The following is a 17,979-nucleotide window of genomic DNA, read 5'->3' on the forward strand; positions in this document are numbered from 1 at the left end:
ACAAGATCCAAGAGAAATATATGGTAAACATTAAAGCCCAATTGCAGGGGACTCAGTAAGGACAGACTATTTACTTTTTAACAAGGAAATGCAAACTGTATGTCTAATTGTTATTAGTAGTTCAAAAGAAAGATTGGGGTACAGCTGAGTATGCTGTGATAACTAAAAAGTAAATCATCTAGGTAAAGGTAAAAGAGTAATTATCTTAGACAAATGAGATGTGAGAGGAAAAATTGACACAGGAATTAGATGGGGGAGGAGAGGGCTAATAATTCTGGAATGCTACTCTCATTGGGAATGGGTTAAAGAGGGAACAAAATATACATATATATGCATATGTATATAAATATATTTAAAAGGGTATAAAAATCTTCTAATTTCAGGAAGAAATAAAAGATTAAAAGATGGGGGAGTGGAGAGAATAAGGGAGGGGCATTAGGATGGGAGGGAGAGGATAAAAGAGGGATCATTGGGGGCATGGGTTAAGTAATAGGAAGGCAAGGTAGTGGGTGGAGGTAAAGTAGAAGAGTCAGGAGGGATAGGAAATAAGTGATACGCACAAAGAGAAAATAAACATCAGGAGTAGAATTTATTAGGGGAAAAAAGCAAGTAGTAATCATGATCTCAGACAAAGTTAGCTAAAATAGGTTTAATCAAAAGAGAAAAACAGGAAAATTACACTTAGCCATATTAATCAATGTTTTTATATAGGTATGTGTATGTATATATATATATATATATATATATATATATATATGCATGTGCATATATACATGCACACAAAATGTCATCTATCTATGTATTTATACATAGACATTCACATATACATACATACACATATCTGTGTTTAATTGTAACTTTCTTGAGGGAGGAGAGGAAGTGGGGGGGACACAAAGAACAAAATAAAATGTGCACAGCAGAGAATAAATTAAAACTTACAACATAGCAAACAGATGGGTAGTTTGGAACACAATGTATAGTATATATATATTATATAGACTTTCTTGAAATGGAAATTTATTGCTGTATATTTTCAATCTTCTCATTTTCTGCTGTGCACATGACAATGCTTTTCTTATTTTGTATTTAAGTTTATAATGTTTCTTTTTCTTTTCTTATTGTATATTTAAGTTTTCGTATTTAAATTTAAAATAATTTTAAAAAATGAAGTGACCAAGAAGTAAACCTAGAAGAAGAAAGTGACTCTACATATACGAAGAAAGAACCTTAGAGGGAAAAAAATGGCTAAGCTACAAGAATTCTAGAAGTGACTAAAAGAAATGAAGCAAGTGATAGAAAATGAATATAAATGAAATGAGAATTCCTGAGGATAAAAGTGGAATGAGTATAAATAGTATAGAATAGAGAGCAGAAAAGCTAACCCCAAAACAGTATATTGTCTGAAAAACAAAGTGGAGCAAATAGAACTCAGTGACTGGGAAGCAAAAAGACATTTTAGAACAATATCAGAAGATTGAAAAATATGAGAAAATGTCCCATACCCCAATCAAGAACAATTGACTGGGAAAATAGATCAGTGAGAGACAATTTAAGAAATATCACACTCCCTGAAAACCATAATAAAACAAAAAAGCTAGATACAGTATTTCAGTGTCATAAAGCAAATGCTGTCCAGATTCTTTGGAATCAGAGTTTAGAGTTAAAATGGAATCCAGTAGTCGTCACATCCCAAGGGAGATTGCAACTTCCAGCTTAAAAGAAAGTACTGCAAGCAAGACAGAGTGGGAGCAGATCATTTCAATAATAAATTTTTAGGTTTTGTCACATTCCTTCTCTTTCTCCACATTCTTCTTTTTAAAAATGAAGAGAAGAAAAAGTATGATATGACTAAGGGAAGTAACTAATGTTTGTAAATATAAAGGTTAATGGAATGAACTAAACGATAAAATTGAAGACTGAAAAAGCAGAACCTATGACTGGATATATGAGTGAAAATGAAACCAGTTCTGGAAAGGGGACCAGGTATGCAGTGTTACCAGGAGCAAACTCAGTCACAGTGAGTTCCAGAAAATGGAAAGACTGAGAAAGGAGGAGGATTAAAATGAATGGTAGTTTTTTTATTATGGAGCAGATCTTGGAAAGGGCATTGTTGAAGGAAGAGCAGATCTGGAGTGGTCCATTGTAGGAGTGGAGTTTGAGAGCGTATTGGAATGAACGAGTAGACAGTTGATATTGGTGGTGGTGGTGTTTTTGGTTTTTGACAGGATTTCGTTTTATAGAGATGTTGAGCATAGAATGTGGTGAAAACTTGCCAGCTATTGGAAAATTAATGTAGACAGTTCTGCACATCATCAGCACAGGTGATTGGAAGAGTGTGAGTGGACATTTTGTGTGGCATGGCTCTTGAATGCTGACTTGCTCTGTTGTGGTGATTAGGACAAACCTGGTCATGTTGCATTTCAAAATAGTTTGTTTCTACCCTGATATTTTTCAAAGCTTGAAACAAAATTCTTTAAAATTTAAACTATATGTTTAGTTCATTTTATGTATATCATATGGAGGGTAACGTTGCTTTTTTCAGTCATTTGCATAAATAATGATCACCTTCAGCAACGTTATCTTAAATAGTGGATTTAGTACTATATCTAAATAGAGGGATTGATACTTTAATTGAATCCTTTGGAAATAAATTAATTTGTAGGATATAAATTAATTATATCCTAATTAAAATTATAAATTCAAGAAGCAGATGAATTTTACTTTTTGAAACTGACAAAGAAAGCTATATTTATTCTCTGTGTCATTACCCATTTAAAAGTATACAGATTGAACTTAGCTTAAGTTTTGAACTCTGGGATTGATTCTCTTTACAGACTTTTTTCCAAACCCTTTTTCTAGTATAGGTGTTAGTGAGATTGATGGAGAGAATAAGTAAATGAGTGATCAGATTCTTGGGACAGGAGTGGAATGCAGAGTAAATCTGGTAATATTAGAAAATCAACCAAATGCCAGACAGAGTTCAATAAAGTTAAATGTAAGGTGTTGAAATGTTTGAACATAATGAGTAGGCCAGGAACTCTTATCATATTTTTTTTCCTAGGCTAAAATCTAGTTTAAATGTGATCTTAGATCAATCCCTAATTTGTTTCTCATTGATGGAGAAAAGATAAATCTCCCTAGGGCCTTTTGATACTGAGCACACCACTTCATAGGGTGTTAGGTGGATCAAAAGAGATAATATTTGTAAAGTACTTAGCACAGTGCCTAGCACATAGCAGATGTTTAATAAATCCCTCCCTTCCTTTCTTTCTTCCTTCCTCCCTCCCTCCCTTCCTTCTTTCCTCTTCTCCCCTCATTTCACCTCCCTTTCTCCTTAGAAAGAGATTCCAGTTTATATCTAAAACAGAACATATTCATTGAGATATCATACCCAACTCTTCCTACTCTATATAAAGAGGCAGCATAAGAGTATAATTAACTGGTTGCAAACCAGTACCACAAAAAGATCCAGTAATCATGGAAAATTAACAATAACCTAGTGCCATCTGAATGGAAAATATTTTCACAACAATGAAAGTATAAATAATTTCTTCTAGTTCATTCATCTTATGTACTAAAGGTTTTCTTTTGGTTTTAAATATTTAGTAAGTTTATACTGTAGGTAGACTCTTAGTCACCTCTGAATAGTTGTTATATTCTTATACTATAATTTAATTTATACCTTATTTTCAACCAGTGCTTTTGAATGATTGGAAATACCTCTTTTAAAAGATGGTCTAGAAGTCTTTTATTTATTTACATGTTCTATTACTTTTATAAATTGCCACGTATAGAAAAAAATACCAGTTATGTTAAAGGGGGTAGGTAGAATAACTTTAAATGGAATGTTTTACAGTCTAATTTTATTGGCTTCATTATATTAAATCATTAATATATTTTGTGTTCTCTAGCCTTTTATTACACATACACTAGGATTCAGACCAACACAGTATCAGAGTGTAGAAGTAGCAAAGGCAGAAATTGAAGGCAGATATAAAGGTAAGGCTAATGTGTTAATTTTTTTTTGGCCTTAAGTTTTCCATATACTGTGGAAATATAACTAAATATTCTATCTCTTGATCATCAATATTTGACATAGTGGATGCATATGACAAGAGTAATTTATTATCATTTAAGAAAAAAGTTAAATAATTATAGAAATGTAGACATATCAGCTTCTTTATTCATAGCATTTACTGCTGTGCTTTTCACATAACAGGCACTCAACAATATTTGTTGAATGAATGAATTAATATAATAAACCATGAGCCTGATGTTCCCCTCCCTGCCAATTTTCTTTTTCAGCTAAGGAATATTGTAGAACGTTATTTGCCTACGAAGGTGCTAATGACGATGAGCTTTCTTTTAAAGAAGGGGAAATCATCCATTTGATAAGTAAGGTATGACATTTCAGTTACAACAGTTATTTAGGTGTAACCAGCCTAGTTTTCACAGTAGAATAGGTTTTCCTCCAATTTTAAAATATTTGACTTTAGAGATGACATACTTTCACATGCTCATGGTTCTTATAATCTTTTTCTGATATCTTACAGGATTCTGTAATTTTTTAGGGCTTATTTAAAGGATATTTTTTGTACAAATGAAATATCATTGAAGAATTTGAAAACCTTCCATTCAGCAGTTAAGGACTGACTTTGTTCAAGATTTAGTGCTAATTATTGAGGACACAGAAAAAGACAGTCTTTACCCTTAGGTACCTTACCTTGTTCTTGGTGGGACATTGCATTTATAGAAAGATACATGGTAGAATGTTAGGGCAGCAAAGTGGTGATACAGGCAGTGTGTTTTACAAAAATTTAAATGAGATAAAGAATACCTAGAGGTGTGGCGAACAGGAACGGCTTCCTAGAGATGATGACATTTGTATTGAACCACCTGTAGAAAAAGTTTCTAAAAGACAGATAGGAGGAGTCACTAAATTTTAACTATCAGGATATCCTTTATGAATATACCGAGATAGTGGTAAAAGATGGTCTATCCACTTTATGAAATAATTCCAGTTTGGCTGAAAGCTAAAGTATATGAAGAAGAATGCTATGAGATAAGATTAGAAAAGTAGACTGGTTCTAGAATATTTAGGATATTAAATACTGGCCAGGGAGTTTATGTTTTGTCAGAGAGAGTAGGATTGAGTTGGACTAGATGATCTCTAAGTGTCCTTCCTAGCTCTGACTGTTTGAGGTTTATATACTCTTTTCCTGATAAGTTTCATCAGTCTCTCTCCACAAGAATTTAATTGATTTGTTCAAGCTTACAAAGATGGATAATGGCAGTCAGGAGTTGGACCAGAGTGTCTTCTGAATCCAAATGCTTCTTTTACCTTGCTACATTTACCATACTCTGCCCTTCCTGGTTATTTTACTAGATAATAATCTCTGATATCTTAGGCACAGATCCCACTTCTGCTTTTTCCCTCAATCAGATCAGTCCTTTGTTAATCCTAACTTTAAGTCCTCCTCTGCTCATGCTTTAATTATACTCTTTGCAGTTTCCATTCTATTTTTTAAACAGTTCTCCATTGTTATCTATACTCCTTCCATGTTCTTAAACTTACTAAAAGCTAGCTTTTTCCTGAAAAGTCCATATATGTTTCAACCATTTCCAATGCTGAGTGCTCCCTTTTCTACTTCTCTTTCAGTAACTATGAGGATATGGAAGGAGTGTAGATTAATGATGATTGGGAATTGGTTTTAAAAAAAACATAAACTGCAAAGAACATACTGGAATGGCTCAGACAAAGTTTTAGTGTACTCCTTCCTTATTACCATTTTGAAATCCTTCAGCCACTCTTACTAAAAGGCTTTGCTCCTTTAGGTTTATATATTCCAGACTTTTCCTGATTTTTGTTGCTACCATCTGTGGTCTTGAAGCACCGTTCTTCCATCTACCATAGTGACTTGGGTATTTTGCTTACAGATTTTTCTCTTACGCATCCCTTTGCATTTATTCCCATAGATTTTTCAGTATGCTTGTTAGTGACCCATTTAACACCCTTTCTTATTATGAACTTTTTTTAACCAGCATCAACAAGTACTAACATTTCAATATAAAAAAACTCAAGGAAGTTATATATAAGAAACTGGTAAATGTTTATTTTTTAAGTTTATATTAAATCATATATAATAATAGCAACTGCCCTACTGGTCCTTTCTCTCTTTTCTGTTTATTTTAAAATAAATTTCTGATATCTCCAAATGTCCTTCCACTTTCCTCCTCCCAGAGAGCTTTCCTATATAACAAATATTTTTCAAAAAAAGGAAGAGGGGGAAAAATATGCAAAACCAGTAAATCTGAAAACATGTGCAATGAACCTGCAAAGGAGTGAGGTGGAGGTGTCCTCTCATTTCTTCTTTGTAATTTTGCAGCATTCACTTTCTAGTGTTTTATGGTTGTTATTTTGCACTTAATTATTATAATCAATGTATATATTGATTCTACTTACTTTAAACTGCCTCAGTTTATGTAAATTTTTCATGCTGCTCTGTATTCATAAGTCATCATTTCCTACAGTACAGTAATAAAGACATTGATGTACTGCAGTTTATTTAGTCATAATCCAATTGACAGGGATCAGCCTTGTTTCTAATTCTTTCCTATCACAAAGAAAACCGCCATATAAATATTTTTGTGTAATGCTATTAGTAGTCTTTATGGTGTGGGGTAGGACAAGTTTTTTATTGGGTCCCATGGGTGCTGGGTTTGCCATCACATACCTCAGGGAGACCCTGACCGATGGTTGCCATTACCCAGGTTGCCAAAGGTAGTCTCTAAGTCATCAGGGATGGGGGTAGGAAATGATACCCTTCAACTTGAGGAATCCTTTTCGTACTTCCTATTGGCTAGGTGTTTTATTAATGTACCCAGAGAAAATTCAAATGGAGAGCACCCCCTAGCCTATCACCTTTGCTAGGGTGAACATTCCAGTTATGTATTAAAGAACAAGGGATTGATATTACCATAAACCTAGGATAGGTGGAGAATTGTACTTGACTTAGTTTCCAATATTTCAAAGGCGATCTTTTCTTGTGTGCAATTGTACAGGTTCATAGCACCACCTCTGATAACAAAACCATCCCCAATTAGGCTTTCTTGATAATCTGATATATAATGGCAAATCAGTTGGCACTTATAAAAACAACCTTTGGCCTGTCAGCTACAGCCCTACCACTACCCAAACAGGGTTGTCTTGTCCCCCACTAATTGCAGAGTGGCTCTTTTCCCCATTTGAAGCCCCTTGGGGGACTAATTGTTCTAGGATAATTTTTTATTTGTGGCAATAAGGCTTTTGAAACACGTGGAATCACCTGTTTGGCCCAGCCTATCAGTCTTTAATCACACTGTAGGTAGGGTTAGTGGGGAAAAAAAATCCACCAAAAATTTGAGAGTGTGGTTGTGGCTTTTGGAATTGTGATTATCACCCAGAATCCTGTAAAACAACATGGAAAGGGGATAAAGTTCCATTCATCTCTGATGCCTTTTATTAGCACCTCTGCATTGGAGCAGGCCGCTAGGAACCCTTATTTAAAAGTTGCCCAAACCATGAGTGAGTCCTTCCTCCCTCCAAATTGAGGTAGATTGTATAGCATAAATAGTTTTAGAAAATTATATGAGACCTTATTTCAGCTTTGCAAGTAGGGACTTATGCCATGATTAGTCAGTCTTGTTCCTATATTAGTGCATCATGAGAAATCATGATTAGATTTCTTCTTCTTCAGAAGGTCCAACAAACTATAGCAGAAAAGCATTTACCTAAACCAAGTGACCCTTGGTAGAGTCCTTCCTGGTTCACTTTGTTGCAGGAAAATGGCTTATTAGGTACCATAAGTAAATGGACTGTCTTTGGTCAGTGCTACTTTATTGTTCTGAGACTTTTCATCATTTGTTGTGTTAAATTATGCAAAAGGGATGTTTCCTGGTTGTCTTTTCTTGATATACAGTGCCAATAATGATCACATAAAGAACCTAGAAATCTGGCTTATAAACTGTGATTTTTTTTTTTTTCCCAGTGGCCTTCTTGTGGTGGGTATAAGCCTTTTAGTGAAATATTTGGATTAAAAGATATGGACATTTTAGTTTCTTCATTTGTATAAATCCAAATTCTTTCCAAAATGATTGTGCTGATTCACTACTACACCAACAATACACTAATATGCCTATCTTCCCATAACTCCTACAATATGGATTATTTCCATTTTTTCTCATCTTTGCCAATTTTCAGCCTTAAGGTGAAAATCTCATTTTGATTACCATTTCTTCCTATAAGTTATTGAGAACATTCTTTCATATACTTGTTAATACTTTGCAGTTCTTCTCTTTGAACTGTTTGCTCATTACCTTTGACTACTTATCTGTTTGGGAAATAGCTTTTGGTGTGGGTGTGGGTATATACACACGCATATGCCTACATACATATATACGTACACATTTTTGTGTGTGTATGTGTGTGTGTGTATGTTTGCCTGTATGTATGTACCAAACTCGTATCTGAAACATTTGATAACTTGTCAAATCCATTCCATTGACTTCTCTGTTTTTTTAACCAATACCAAATAATTTTGATAATTATAGCTTGAGGTCTGGAAGTACTCCTCTTTTTGCTGCCATTTTATTGAGTTTTATAAAATAGCCCTTTGATAGTTTGACTGGTATAGCATTAAAAGTGTAAATTAACTTTCATAATATTGCTATATATATTATATTGGCATGGTCCAGCCATGAGTACTGAATATTCCTCCAATTTTTCAAGTTATTCTTTATTTATTACTTTAAGGAGCACTTCATAGTTGAATCTGTGAAAGTATTTTGTCTGCTTTGGTAGCTCCCTAAATCTTTTACATTTTTTGTAATTATTTTGAATGGGACCTTTCCATTTTCATTATTGCTTCTTAGATTTTTAAATTATTATTTCTGTAGAAATGCTGTTGATTTTTGAAGGTTGGTTTTGTAACCTGCAGTTTTACTGAAGCTATTCTTGGTATCTTTGCCAAGTCCCTAGGATTTTCCAAGGTGACTTGCAGTTTATGGGGTTCTTTCTTAAGGAACATGCTTAACCAACCAAATCACTCTGACTCTTGTTGATTGGCCAACAATAAGTCCTAGCCCAAGCCTCACTCTGTCATAGTATGGGCCCTAATGGAACAGAATGAGTATAAATAGCAGTTTTGGCTAGAAACCCTGAGAGTTTTCCCCTCCCAGGTTGTTTTTTTTTTTTTTAAAACTTTAACTTTGTAAAAGAGGCCATTGGGCTCACTTAGCCTTAATCCCCGAATGGGCATTTCCTCAGTCAGACTGAGACCTGGGAAATACCTTAATTTAAAAAGGCCAAGATCTTCACTGCATCCAGGGCCATCACCAGTCATCCTGATCTGTACCTTGCCACTGAACCCAAATGGAGTCTGGAGGAGAGAGTGAGGCTCTTTCAATATGAGATATGAGGCAAGGTTTTCATATGAGAATGTTGCAGGAGAGGAGAACCTTGGGGGTTTTGAGCAAAGATGAAAAGAGTCATTGTGGTGAGTTGGGATAATGAGTTAATTGGGTAAGTGTAAATGGATTGCCTTGCCATGCTCAATTGAGGTAAAATAAATATGTAGTGGACCCAGTCAACATGGTTTCATAATCACACCTTAACATTCAGTATCACTAAAAGCTTTTCTACTTTCAAGATCTTGAATTTTGAAATATCCTTTTCTGACCTCAGTCTGCTGTGCTTTCATCTCCCCTACTCATGTCCTCATCCTATATCTGTTTCTGACCTTGGTCATAATCTTTAGTGCCTAGATTTCTCCCTATTCTCTTGACTCCTTATTTTTTCTGTGTGTGTACTATAATTGAAAATTAGTGCTAGATTTAGAGTCAGATGATCTAAGTTTGAATAAATTTATAGCAGTCACTATTTGTGTGCCCTTGAACACATTATAGTATCTATTAAATTTTTGTTTTCTAATCTCTAAAATGGAGAATTTTGGATTAGATGACCTCAGAAGATCCTTTAATTTCTAAATCTGTAATATCAAGAGGAATTTATTGAGTCATTCTAACTAATTTGGTACAGATATATGTTCTTTTCTCTCAAATGGGATTTCTCTTCTTGGTGGCAATCTTTGATTAATTTTCTCTTGTGTCTCCCTCCACAGTTGTTGCTGTCTTAAACCTTTTTTTTTCAATTCCTTGCTTTCAAGAGATTAGCTTACCTCCTACTTTACTGAGAAGTTTGGGACCATCTCCCCCAGGTTAAACTCAGTGATTAGTAAATATAGTGCAGTTGAAGGGTTGCTGGATTTGGAATGAAAAAATTGGGTTCAAATCCCAAATCTGCCAATTAATATTTTCATGACCTTGGTCAATTTGTTTAGATTCCCTTCAGAACTTAATTTCCTCATTTTTAAAATAAGTGAATTGGACCAGTTGACCTCTAAATTCCCTTCAAAATTTAAAATATATAGCCCTTTGTACTCTTTTCTTGGTGCCCCTCCAAACCGTTTTTGTCTTCGATTGTTGCTTTTTCCCTCATGGCTAAAACTTCCCTATCTATATCTTGATGTCATCCCCTCTTTCATTTTTTCATGACATTGTTTTTTCAGTCCCATCCTCTCTAATGAAGATCCAAACTCTATTAGTTCTTTCCCCTGCACTTATAAATGTATTCAGACTTTAGCAATAAAAAGAACAAAAACATTTTTTAGACTTTGTCCCTTAGGCTGTTATCTTCTCCTTCAGTATGTCACTACCAAATTTCTAGAAAGAGAAGATTCACTGTCACAACCTTATTTCCTTATAACTTAGTAGCTGAACTCCAAGTTTGGTATGGACCTTCTTAACACTAGATCAAATGATCAAACAGAAGCCTTAACCTGATCCTCCTTGTCTTTTCTTAACCATTTATCAGTTGACTCCTGACAAGCCCACTCCCACCCCCTCTTGAAATTCTTTTGTCCTTTGGCGACTTTTCACCCTTATGGTTCTTTAAGTTCCAAACCATGGAACCTTCACTCAGGCCATCTTTCCTCACCTTCTTCCTGGGAAAACTTTGGGCACAATTCCTGAAACCACTCGACTCTGAATGATGAACTTTGCACCTTTTGTTGCCTGAAACCAGTTCTCCACCTCACCTTAGTCACCGATTCCAAACCATGCAGCCTGTATTCTAACCAACATCCTCATTTTCTCCTCATAGGAATTTTGGACTCCATTCTTGGATCTGGGAACAGACTCTCCTTCCTGTTCCTCTTTTATGTTTTCTTTCCTATAGAATATAAGCTCCTTGAGGCCAGGGACTGTTTTGTTTGCTTGTTATTTGTATTTTCAGTGCTTAGCACAGTACCTGGAAACAAAGTGTTTAATAAAATTTCCCATTCTCTCCCCCTTTTCCTTTTCTTCTCCACCATCCTTTCTTCTTTCTTTCTGTCCCATCTGCTTTGGCAGTCTCATCCATTCCTATGCTTTTTGTGATTGCCTTTATATGAGTTCCTTCAATCTCCACTTTTCACCTCTACCTTGAGTTCTCATTTTACATTTCAGCTGTCCAATATATAGCTCCACCTCGATGTCCCACGATTATCTTAAGCTTTCCATATCCCAAAACAAACTAATTTATCCCTAAAACTTGCCTGACTTCTTTATTAAATATTGGTGACTTCCTTTTAGCCCAGGTTCAAAACCTTACAGTCATTTTTGATTCTTAACCTTCCTGCTCCCCTTCCCCCCTTTTTATTAGTTAGGCTCTAAGTCCTATTGTCTTTATCTTCTGCATTTCCTCTCATATGTGTGCCTTCTCCATAGAGGGCAACCATTTTACTTCAGAGCCCCAGTAGTTCTCAACTGGACATTTGCCTCTTACTTGGTTTGCTTGCTCCATACAGATTCCTGATTGTACCATTCAAAGCTGGCTACAAATTCCAGCATACTTCTCCAAACTTAACTTGCACTACTACTCCTTGTGTACCAACATTCCAAACAGACTGGACTATTGTTGCCAGTTCTTGTCTCACCTTTGCTTACACGTTCCTGCAATAGGCTTCCCTCTTCTATTAGCTGTTTGAAACGCTGCCCTTCCTTCAAGGCCCAACTGAAGTGCTGTCTCCTTCATGTTCTCTGTACATTCCAGCTGAAAGTGCTTTTTCTGAGAGTACTGTAGACTCTGTCTCTTGCTCTTGTTACATGCTATCTATTTATCATGCTAATAATGTACGTGTTGAACTGCTCTATGTTAGTTTATAAGCTGTTTGTTATAAAGGTCTCTGTTATTTAATTGTCTCTGGTGTTTACCATTCATATCATAAACATCTAAGTGTTACTGAGTTGACTAATAATACTGGACCTGGCTTTCTTGGAAATTACATAGACATTTGATGATATTAGGGTGGTTAGGTGGTGCAGTGGATAAATCACTGGACTTGGAATTAGGAGTACTCATGTTCATGAGTTCAAATCCCTCCTCAGACACTTACTAGCTATGTGTCTCCAGTCAAGTCACTGTTTTCCTCAATTCCTCATCTATAAAATGAGCTGGAGAAGGAAATGGCAAACCACTTAAGTACCTTTGTCAAGAAAGCCCAAATGGGGTCATGAAGAGTCAGACATGACTGAAAATCGACTGACTTGATGATCCTTCCTGAATAACACAAGTGGTTATTTGATAGATTCTGATAGTTGTGGTGGTCTTAATCCAAAACAGTGAATAATAAAAACACTATTTGTATCTGACTTTGTATAATTTCTTATTTTTAAATATGAGTCTTTCTGAAATTTACAGTACTTTAAAAGAAATAATAGCTTGCTGGCATCTGTAATCCCTGCTACCAGGGAGAACTGAGGCTGGTGGATAGCTTAAATTTAGGGATTTTGATATGCAGTAGGCCAAACTGATTTAGAGCCTCTGCAGGGCATCAGTATGGTGAGCCCCTGCTACTAAGAGTGGAGGGCAGGCACCATGCTACCTTAGGAAAGATGAACCAGCTCAAGTTGGAAATGGAGTGAGAGCTCCCATACTGGTCAGATTGGATTGGGCCCATAAGTAGATCCTTGCATTTGAATGAGATAGGGAGATCCAGTCTCTCTCACCTTCTCTAGCTTTTTTTTTTTTTTTTCTTAAGAAGAAAAAGATGGAATGAATTAATGGATTGAACAAACCTCGTTATAAATAAACTGTTATAATGGAAAAATTACCTTTTTTTTTTGTTTGTTTCCTCATCTTGTGGACTTCATTTGTATTCAGTATTTTGACTGCCTTATTTCTTGATTGATACAAAGGAGCCCTCTAAAGCAAAGCTAAGCCTTCTAACCAATCCATACTTGATGCCTGGAGGCAATTATTTTCCTTTTCCACCTTCTGAATCAAAGTAAACATGGACCCTATATGACATTCATTCCTTGCTTTGTTTTAAGAGAAGCGTTCCTAAAAAGTCATATAAAAGGAGTTGAATGCCAGTATCATTGAAGTGAATTTTTATATAATGTGAAGTTTACCTGTTTAGGTGGTGGTAAGATCATTTTTCATGTATTGTTGATTTTCCTGGGGGAGTCATTGCGTTTCTTTCCTATGAAAGGAAAGTGTCCTATAGATTTACTTTCCTCAGTTATATTATTTGATAGTTTTATGTCTCTTTTAGTCTTTTTTTGTGTGTGTGTCTTATTCTCTGTTTTTCAGTCCCCTTTGTACTCATTTGTATCTATTGTCTGATCTGCCTTTGACTTCACGTTAAGTTCTTATTACCTATTTTTCCTATCTCCCAGCACTTTTTCATCACTGTAATTTACTACTGTAAACAAAAACTTTCTATTTTTTATGAACATATTCCCCCTCATAGCAGTAGCCTTAATAATCTCTTGTAATATTTTCATACGCTAAATACTTACCTACCTTTCTCATTCACTTCATTTGCACTGTCTCCAGAATATTCTGCTTTCATCTTGCCTCTTGACTCCATTTCTCTCCTCCTACCCTGGTAACTTTTATACTACCTTCATTAATGATTAGTTTTACCTAGGGTTTAAACTTTGTTTCCAACTGTTGACTCATGAAATCACTTTTAGTTTGCAGTAGAATCATTTCTCTCACCCTGTACTTGTCTAGTAACACCATTAATTCTATTGCCTCCTTGCTTATTGAACTTCCCTTTTTCGTTGAACTTAATGGTCATCTCTTCTCACCTGCTTATCTCCTCTGTGTACATTGTTGCATCTGTTAATTTCTCTGCATCTATATTTTAGAGTTCTGTGGTTGACTTTGAGTCAGGGTATATAATTGTATCACTGGTACCATGTATTCAGAGTATAATGGTGTAAAATGATCATTCCATTCTTTAAGATCTACTCCATGGCAGAGGAATATGCCATGAGAAGGTACGTATGTAAGATGCAACATTAAAAAGGAGCAAATTTGAACCGTTTTAAAGTCTTTGCTATTTATAGCTAGTTATAATTTTTGTGCTTGTTATTTGTCAATAAAATTCTTTTTAGATTTTTAAAACGATTTTAAGCAAGTAAATAATGTTATATCTGAATTGTCATGGCTGCATACAGTACATTTGCTTTTTGTTGCAAAATAATTGTGTTGAAATGCTTTCACATGTTTTTGAATTGGCTGTCATCTGGATAATTAACTATTAATATATTTTATAGATACATACCACATTGAAAGCATGGGTTATTTTTTTTTCCTGATACCCTGGTGATCTAATTCTTTAGAAGTTTAACATGTATTTTCTTAGATCTTTTTAAAAAATTATTTGTTATTGTGTAGTATTAATATTGTCTCCTTACCTGCTATCATCCAGAGCTTTTAAATGTATTATTGGAATAGTCCGGTCAGAAATCCTAGGCTTTACTTATTGCGTCCTTGTAGTCACTCCCAGTTTTGGCCTTTCCAGTGGTTTTTGATTGTGAATTGGAGAAGTGAAGTTATCATATCTGGATTTGTCTTTATTAGATTGGATTTTTTTTTTTTACATTATCCTGTTCGCATTTTATGGGTAGTAATTAATGGTAAACAAATAAGAAATCTCTCTTTAATATTGCATATCATCCTTCCTGAACCTAGACAGCATTATATACTTAAGGTTGTGTACCTTTATATATACTACATGCTAGTTGTGTCTTCTATACAGAAATGAACAAGATGTAGTGGAAAAGGGAGGGTACTGGACTTGAAGTTAGCGGAGACTTGGATCAGAATGTTGCCCCCAGCACTTACTAGGTATATGACAGTGCGCAAGTCACTTAACCTTGATAAAGGAACATCCATAACTTCCTCATCTGTAAAAGGAAGACTTAAAAGTAATGGGTTTTTTTGAGGTTGCAATCAAGTAATGTTTTATAACACTTTTTGTATCTTAAAGTGGCATATAAACGTTAGCTATTGTTAGTATATTCAACAGCTAAAATACTAAAATTAAGGGACTTTTAAGACTAGTCTTAAGTAATCCTGTTGAATATTTGCTGTTGAGTATTTAGTTTGTTATAGTACTTCCTCTCATACCTCATATATTCTTATATATTGTTTTATTTCTCATTTACTTTCCTGCTCTAGTTGTTGCTAATCCATTTTAAAATATCACTTTGCCTGGAATAATGGGTTATGTGTAGTGAACAGGAATGCTAGTGACATAGTATGTTGGAAATAAGAGTTTTGAAATGTGCAGGCATTTAAAATATCTTTCAAATATTTCTTTTCCTTTTAACTTTTCCCCATTTGTCTGAAATGTGTTAGGTATGGGGATAATGGAGTACCTGAGGAGAATTTTGGGGATTTCTTAATGACCTCTATTAGGATTTTTTAAAAATTTTAATCTTAAAAAGGACTTCTTTTTCACTTGACTCTTAGATAATGATTTCTTTTAGTCTGATGAATTTATTATTTATCATCATTTGCCCTTTTAAAAACAATAGAAACAAACTCTTATAGTTATACTGTAAGTACCATCTGTAGTAATACTAATAATTTTTAGAAGAAGGTCTCAGATTTGATCATTTTCTCTGCAGGATATTTTCAATTATTTGTAAAAACTTGATAGAATTGAATAAAAGTACTGAATTATTGAGTAGTATGTATTTTTTTTTCCAGTTCAGTTCATTCAGGTACTGTTGTTCTGAGTAATAAGTAACCTTTACTTTAATTTTAGGACACTGGAGAAGTAGGATGGTGGAAAGGTGAACTTAATGGTAAAGAAGGAGTGTTTCCAGACAACTTTGCTATTCAGATACACGAACAAGATAAAGACTTTCCAGTAAGTAAGATGTTTTTGGTCGACTATAATTCTTCAGTTAAAGCACAGATATTTTGCCAGCATTTTAAAAAGAATATGTTATTGCATTGTCGCTGAACGATGATAATGTGAAGCTGCCAGATTTATGTTTGTTTAAATTGCGTTTTAAAATGATAGTGACAGTCAACATTTGTAAAAATGCATCAGTTGAATGTCCTTCACATCATCATCCCCAACTTGTCTGAAAAAGTATATCTGAATCTTGAGTGCTTTTGTGCTCTCTCCCACTCTCTTCAGCTGTACATAAAAATACACAGGAAAGAGTACTCAATTTGCAGGTCTCATAACCTACATTTGAATCCAGACTCTACTTGCTACCTTTGGGGAAGGTCCTTTAAAATCTTGGTCCTTCAATTTCTTTTGTAAAGTAAGGAATTGTACTGGATTCTTGTCTTTTCTAGTTCTAATTCCTATGAGGTGATTTCCTGTTTTCTCTAGGATAAAATATAAACGCTTCCATTTAGCCTTTGAAGCCTTGTACAGCCTGGCCCCACCCTTTTCTTTTTTTTTTTAATCTTCCTTGGACATTAATCCCCCTCCCACACTCTTCAGTCCAGCCAAACTGGTTTTCTCAGTACATTACACCCAGCACTTTATATCCTTTCTCCAAGCCTTTGCATTGACCCTCCCCCATGCCTAGAATTCATTCCCTCCTTACCCCTGTTAACCCTGTTGAATAGTCTGTTCCCTTAGGTTCCAGCTCAGGCACCATCATCTGTATGAAGCCTTTCCTGATTCCCCCAATTTCCAGTGCTCTCCCAAAACTATCTTTTTTGGTCTACTTTGTATATATTTATTGATTTTGCATTTATATGTGCTTCCCATTCCATTAGATTGTAACTCACGACAAATAGGGATTGTTTTATTCATAGCATTATATATTCTCAGTGCTTAGCAAAGTGTCAGGCACATTGGCACATAATAAAATGTTTGTTGACTGATTAATCTGATGCTCTATTTTTAAGCTTATTTTTCTTATATTCTTTGAATAATCTACACGGCATATTTCTTGAAATACTTAATGTTTTGTTATAAAGTCTCAACTTAGAAGTCAAAAAATTCTAAGGTGTTGATGAATTTTTAGTAAATACTGATTATATAATGAAATTGCAAGGAGAATACATATCATAAAACTTCAAACTTTTCTGTTATGTAGCAGTTTCAAAGTTATGCTGACAACATGTTTTGTATTAGAAATTAGATTGCTTTTTTCCCCTAGTTGTACTATTTTTAAAAATCTCCAAGTCTTCTATGACATTATCTTTATTAAATCTTTTAAAACACTACTTCTTCTCCTCTCCCTAGTAATAATCTTCTTTGTTCTACTAAGAGGCAGTATGCTGATGACTTCCAGTTCCACTAAGAATTTAGGTGATATTTTTCTTTCTCTTTTTTTTTTTTTAAAAAATTATTTTAAACATTATTTCAAAAAATTTGGTTCTATATTCTCTCTCTCCCGCTTTGCTTCTCTTCTGCCCATTGAGAGGCCAAACAGTATGATATCAATTATACATGTGAAATTATGTGAAACATTTCCATATTCCCTCTCCCCTTAAAAAAAGGCAAAAAAAATTAAGTGGAAAAAATTTTATTTGAATTTGCGATCATGTCAGCTCTCTCTCTGGTGGTGTACAGCATTTTTCTTCAAAAGTCCTTTGGAATTATCTTGGATCATCACTTATCTTTCACAGTT

At 34.6% G+C, this 17,979-nt stretch overlaps 1 protein-coding gene across 6 annotated transcripts in view; it reads left to right on the forward strand.

Annotated features, from left to right (window-relative positions):
* CD2AP (CD2 associated protein) overlaps nucleotides 1–17,979 on the forward strand; it is a 186,928-nt gene that overhangs the window by 87,913 nt on the left and 81,036 nt on the right. For 3 of the 6 annotated variants that reach the window (XM_072642382.1, XM_072642383.1, XM_072642385.1), the window contains exons 7-9: nucleotides 3,912–3,999; nucleotides 4,306–4,400; nucleotides 16,143–16,247. In XM_072642382.1, coding sequence (XP_072498483.1) covers nucleotides 3,912–3,999; nucleotides 4,306–4,400; nucleotides 16,143–16,247 — 288 coding nt within the window. The remainder of the gene's footprint in view (nucleotides 1–3,911; nucleotides 4,000–4,305; nucleotides 4,401–16,142; nucleotides 16,248–17,979) is intronic. The other 3 variants (XM_072642384.1, XM_072642386.1, XM_072642387.1) reach the window with 1 other exon arrangement.

Source organism: Notamacropus eugenii, chromosome 2 (assembly GCF_028372415.1).
Source record: "Notamacropus eugenii isolate mMacEug1 chromosome 2, mMacEug1.pri_v2, whole genome shotgun sequence".
Lineage (NCBI taxonomy): Eukaryota > Metazoa > Chordata > Mammalia > Diprotodontia > Macropodidae > Notamacropus > Notamacropus eugenii.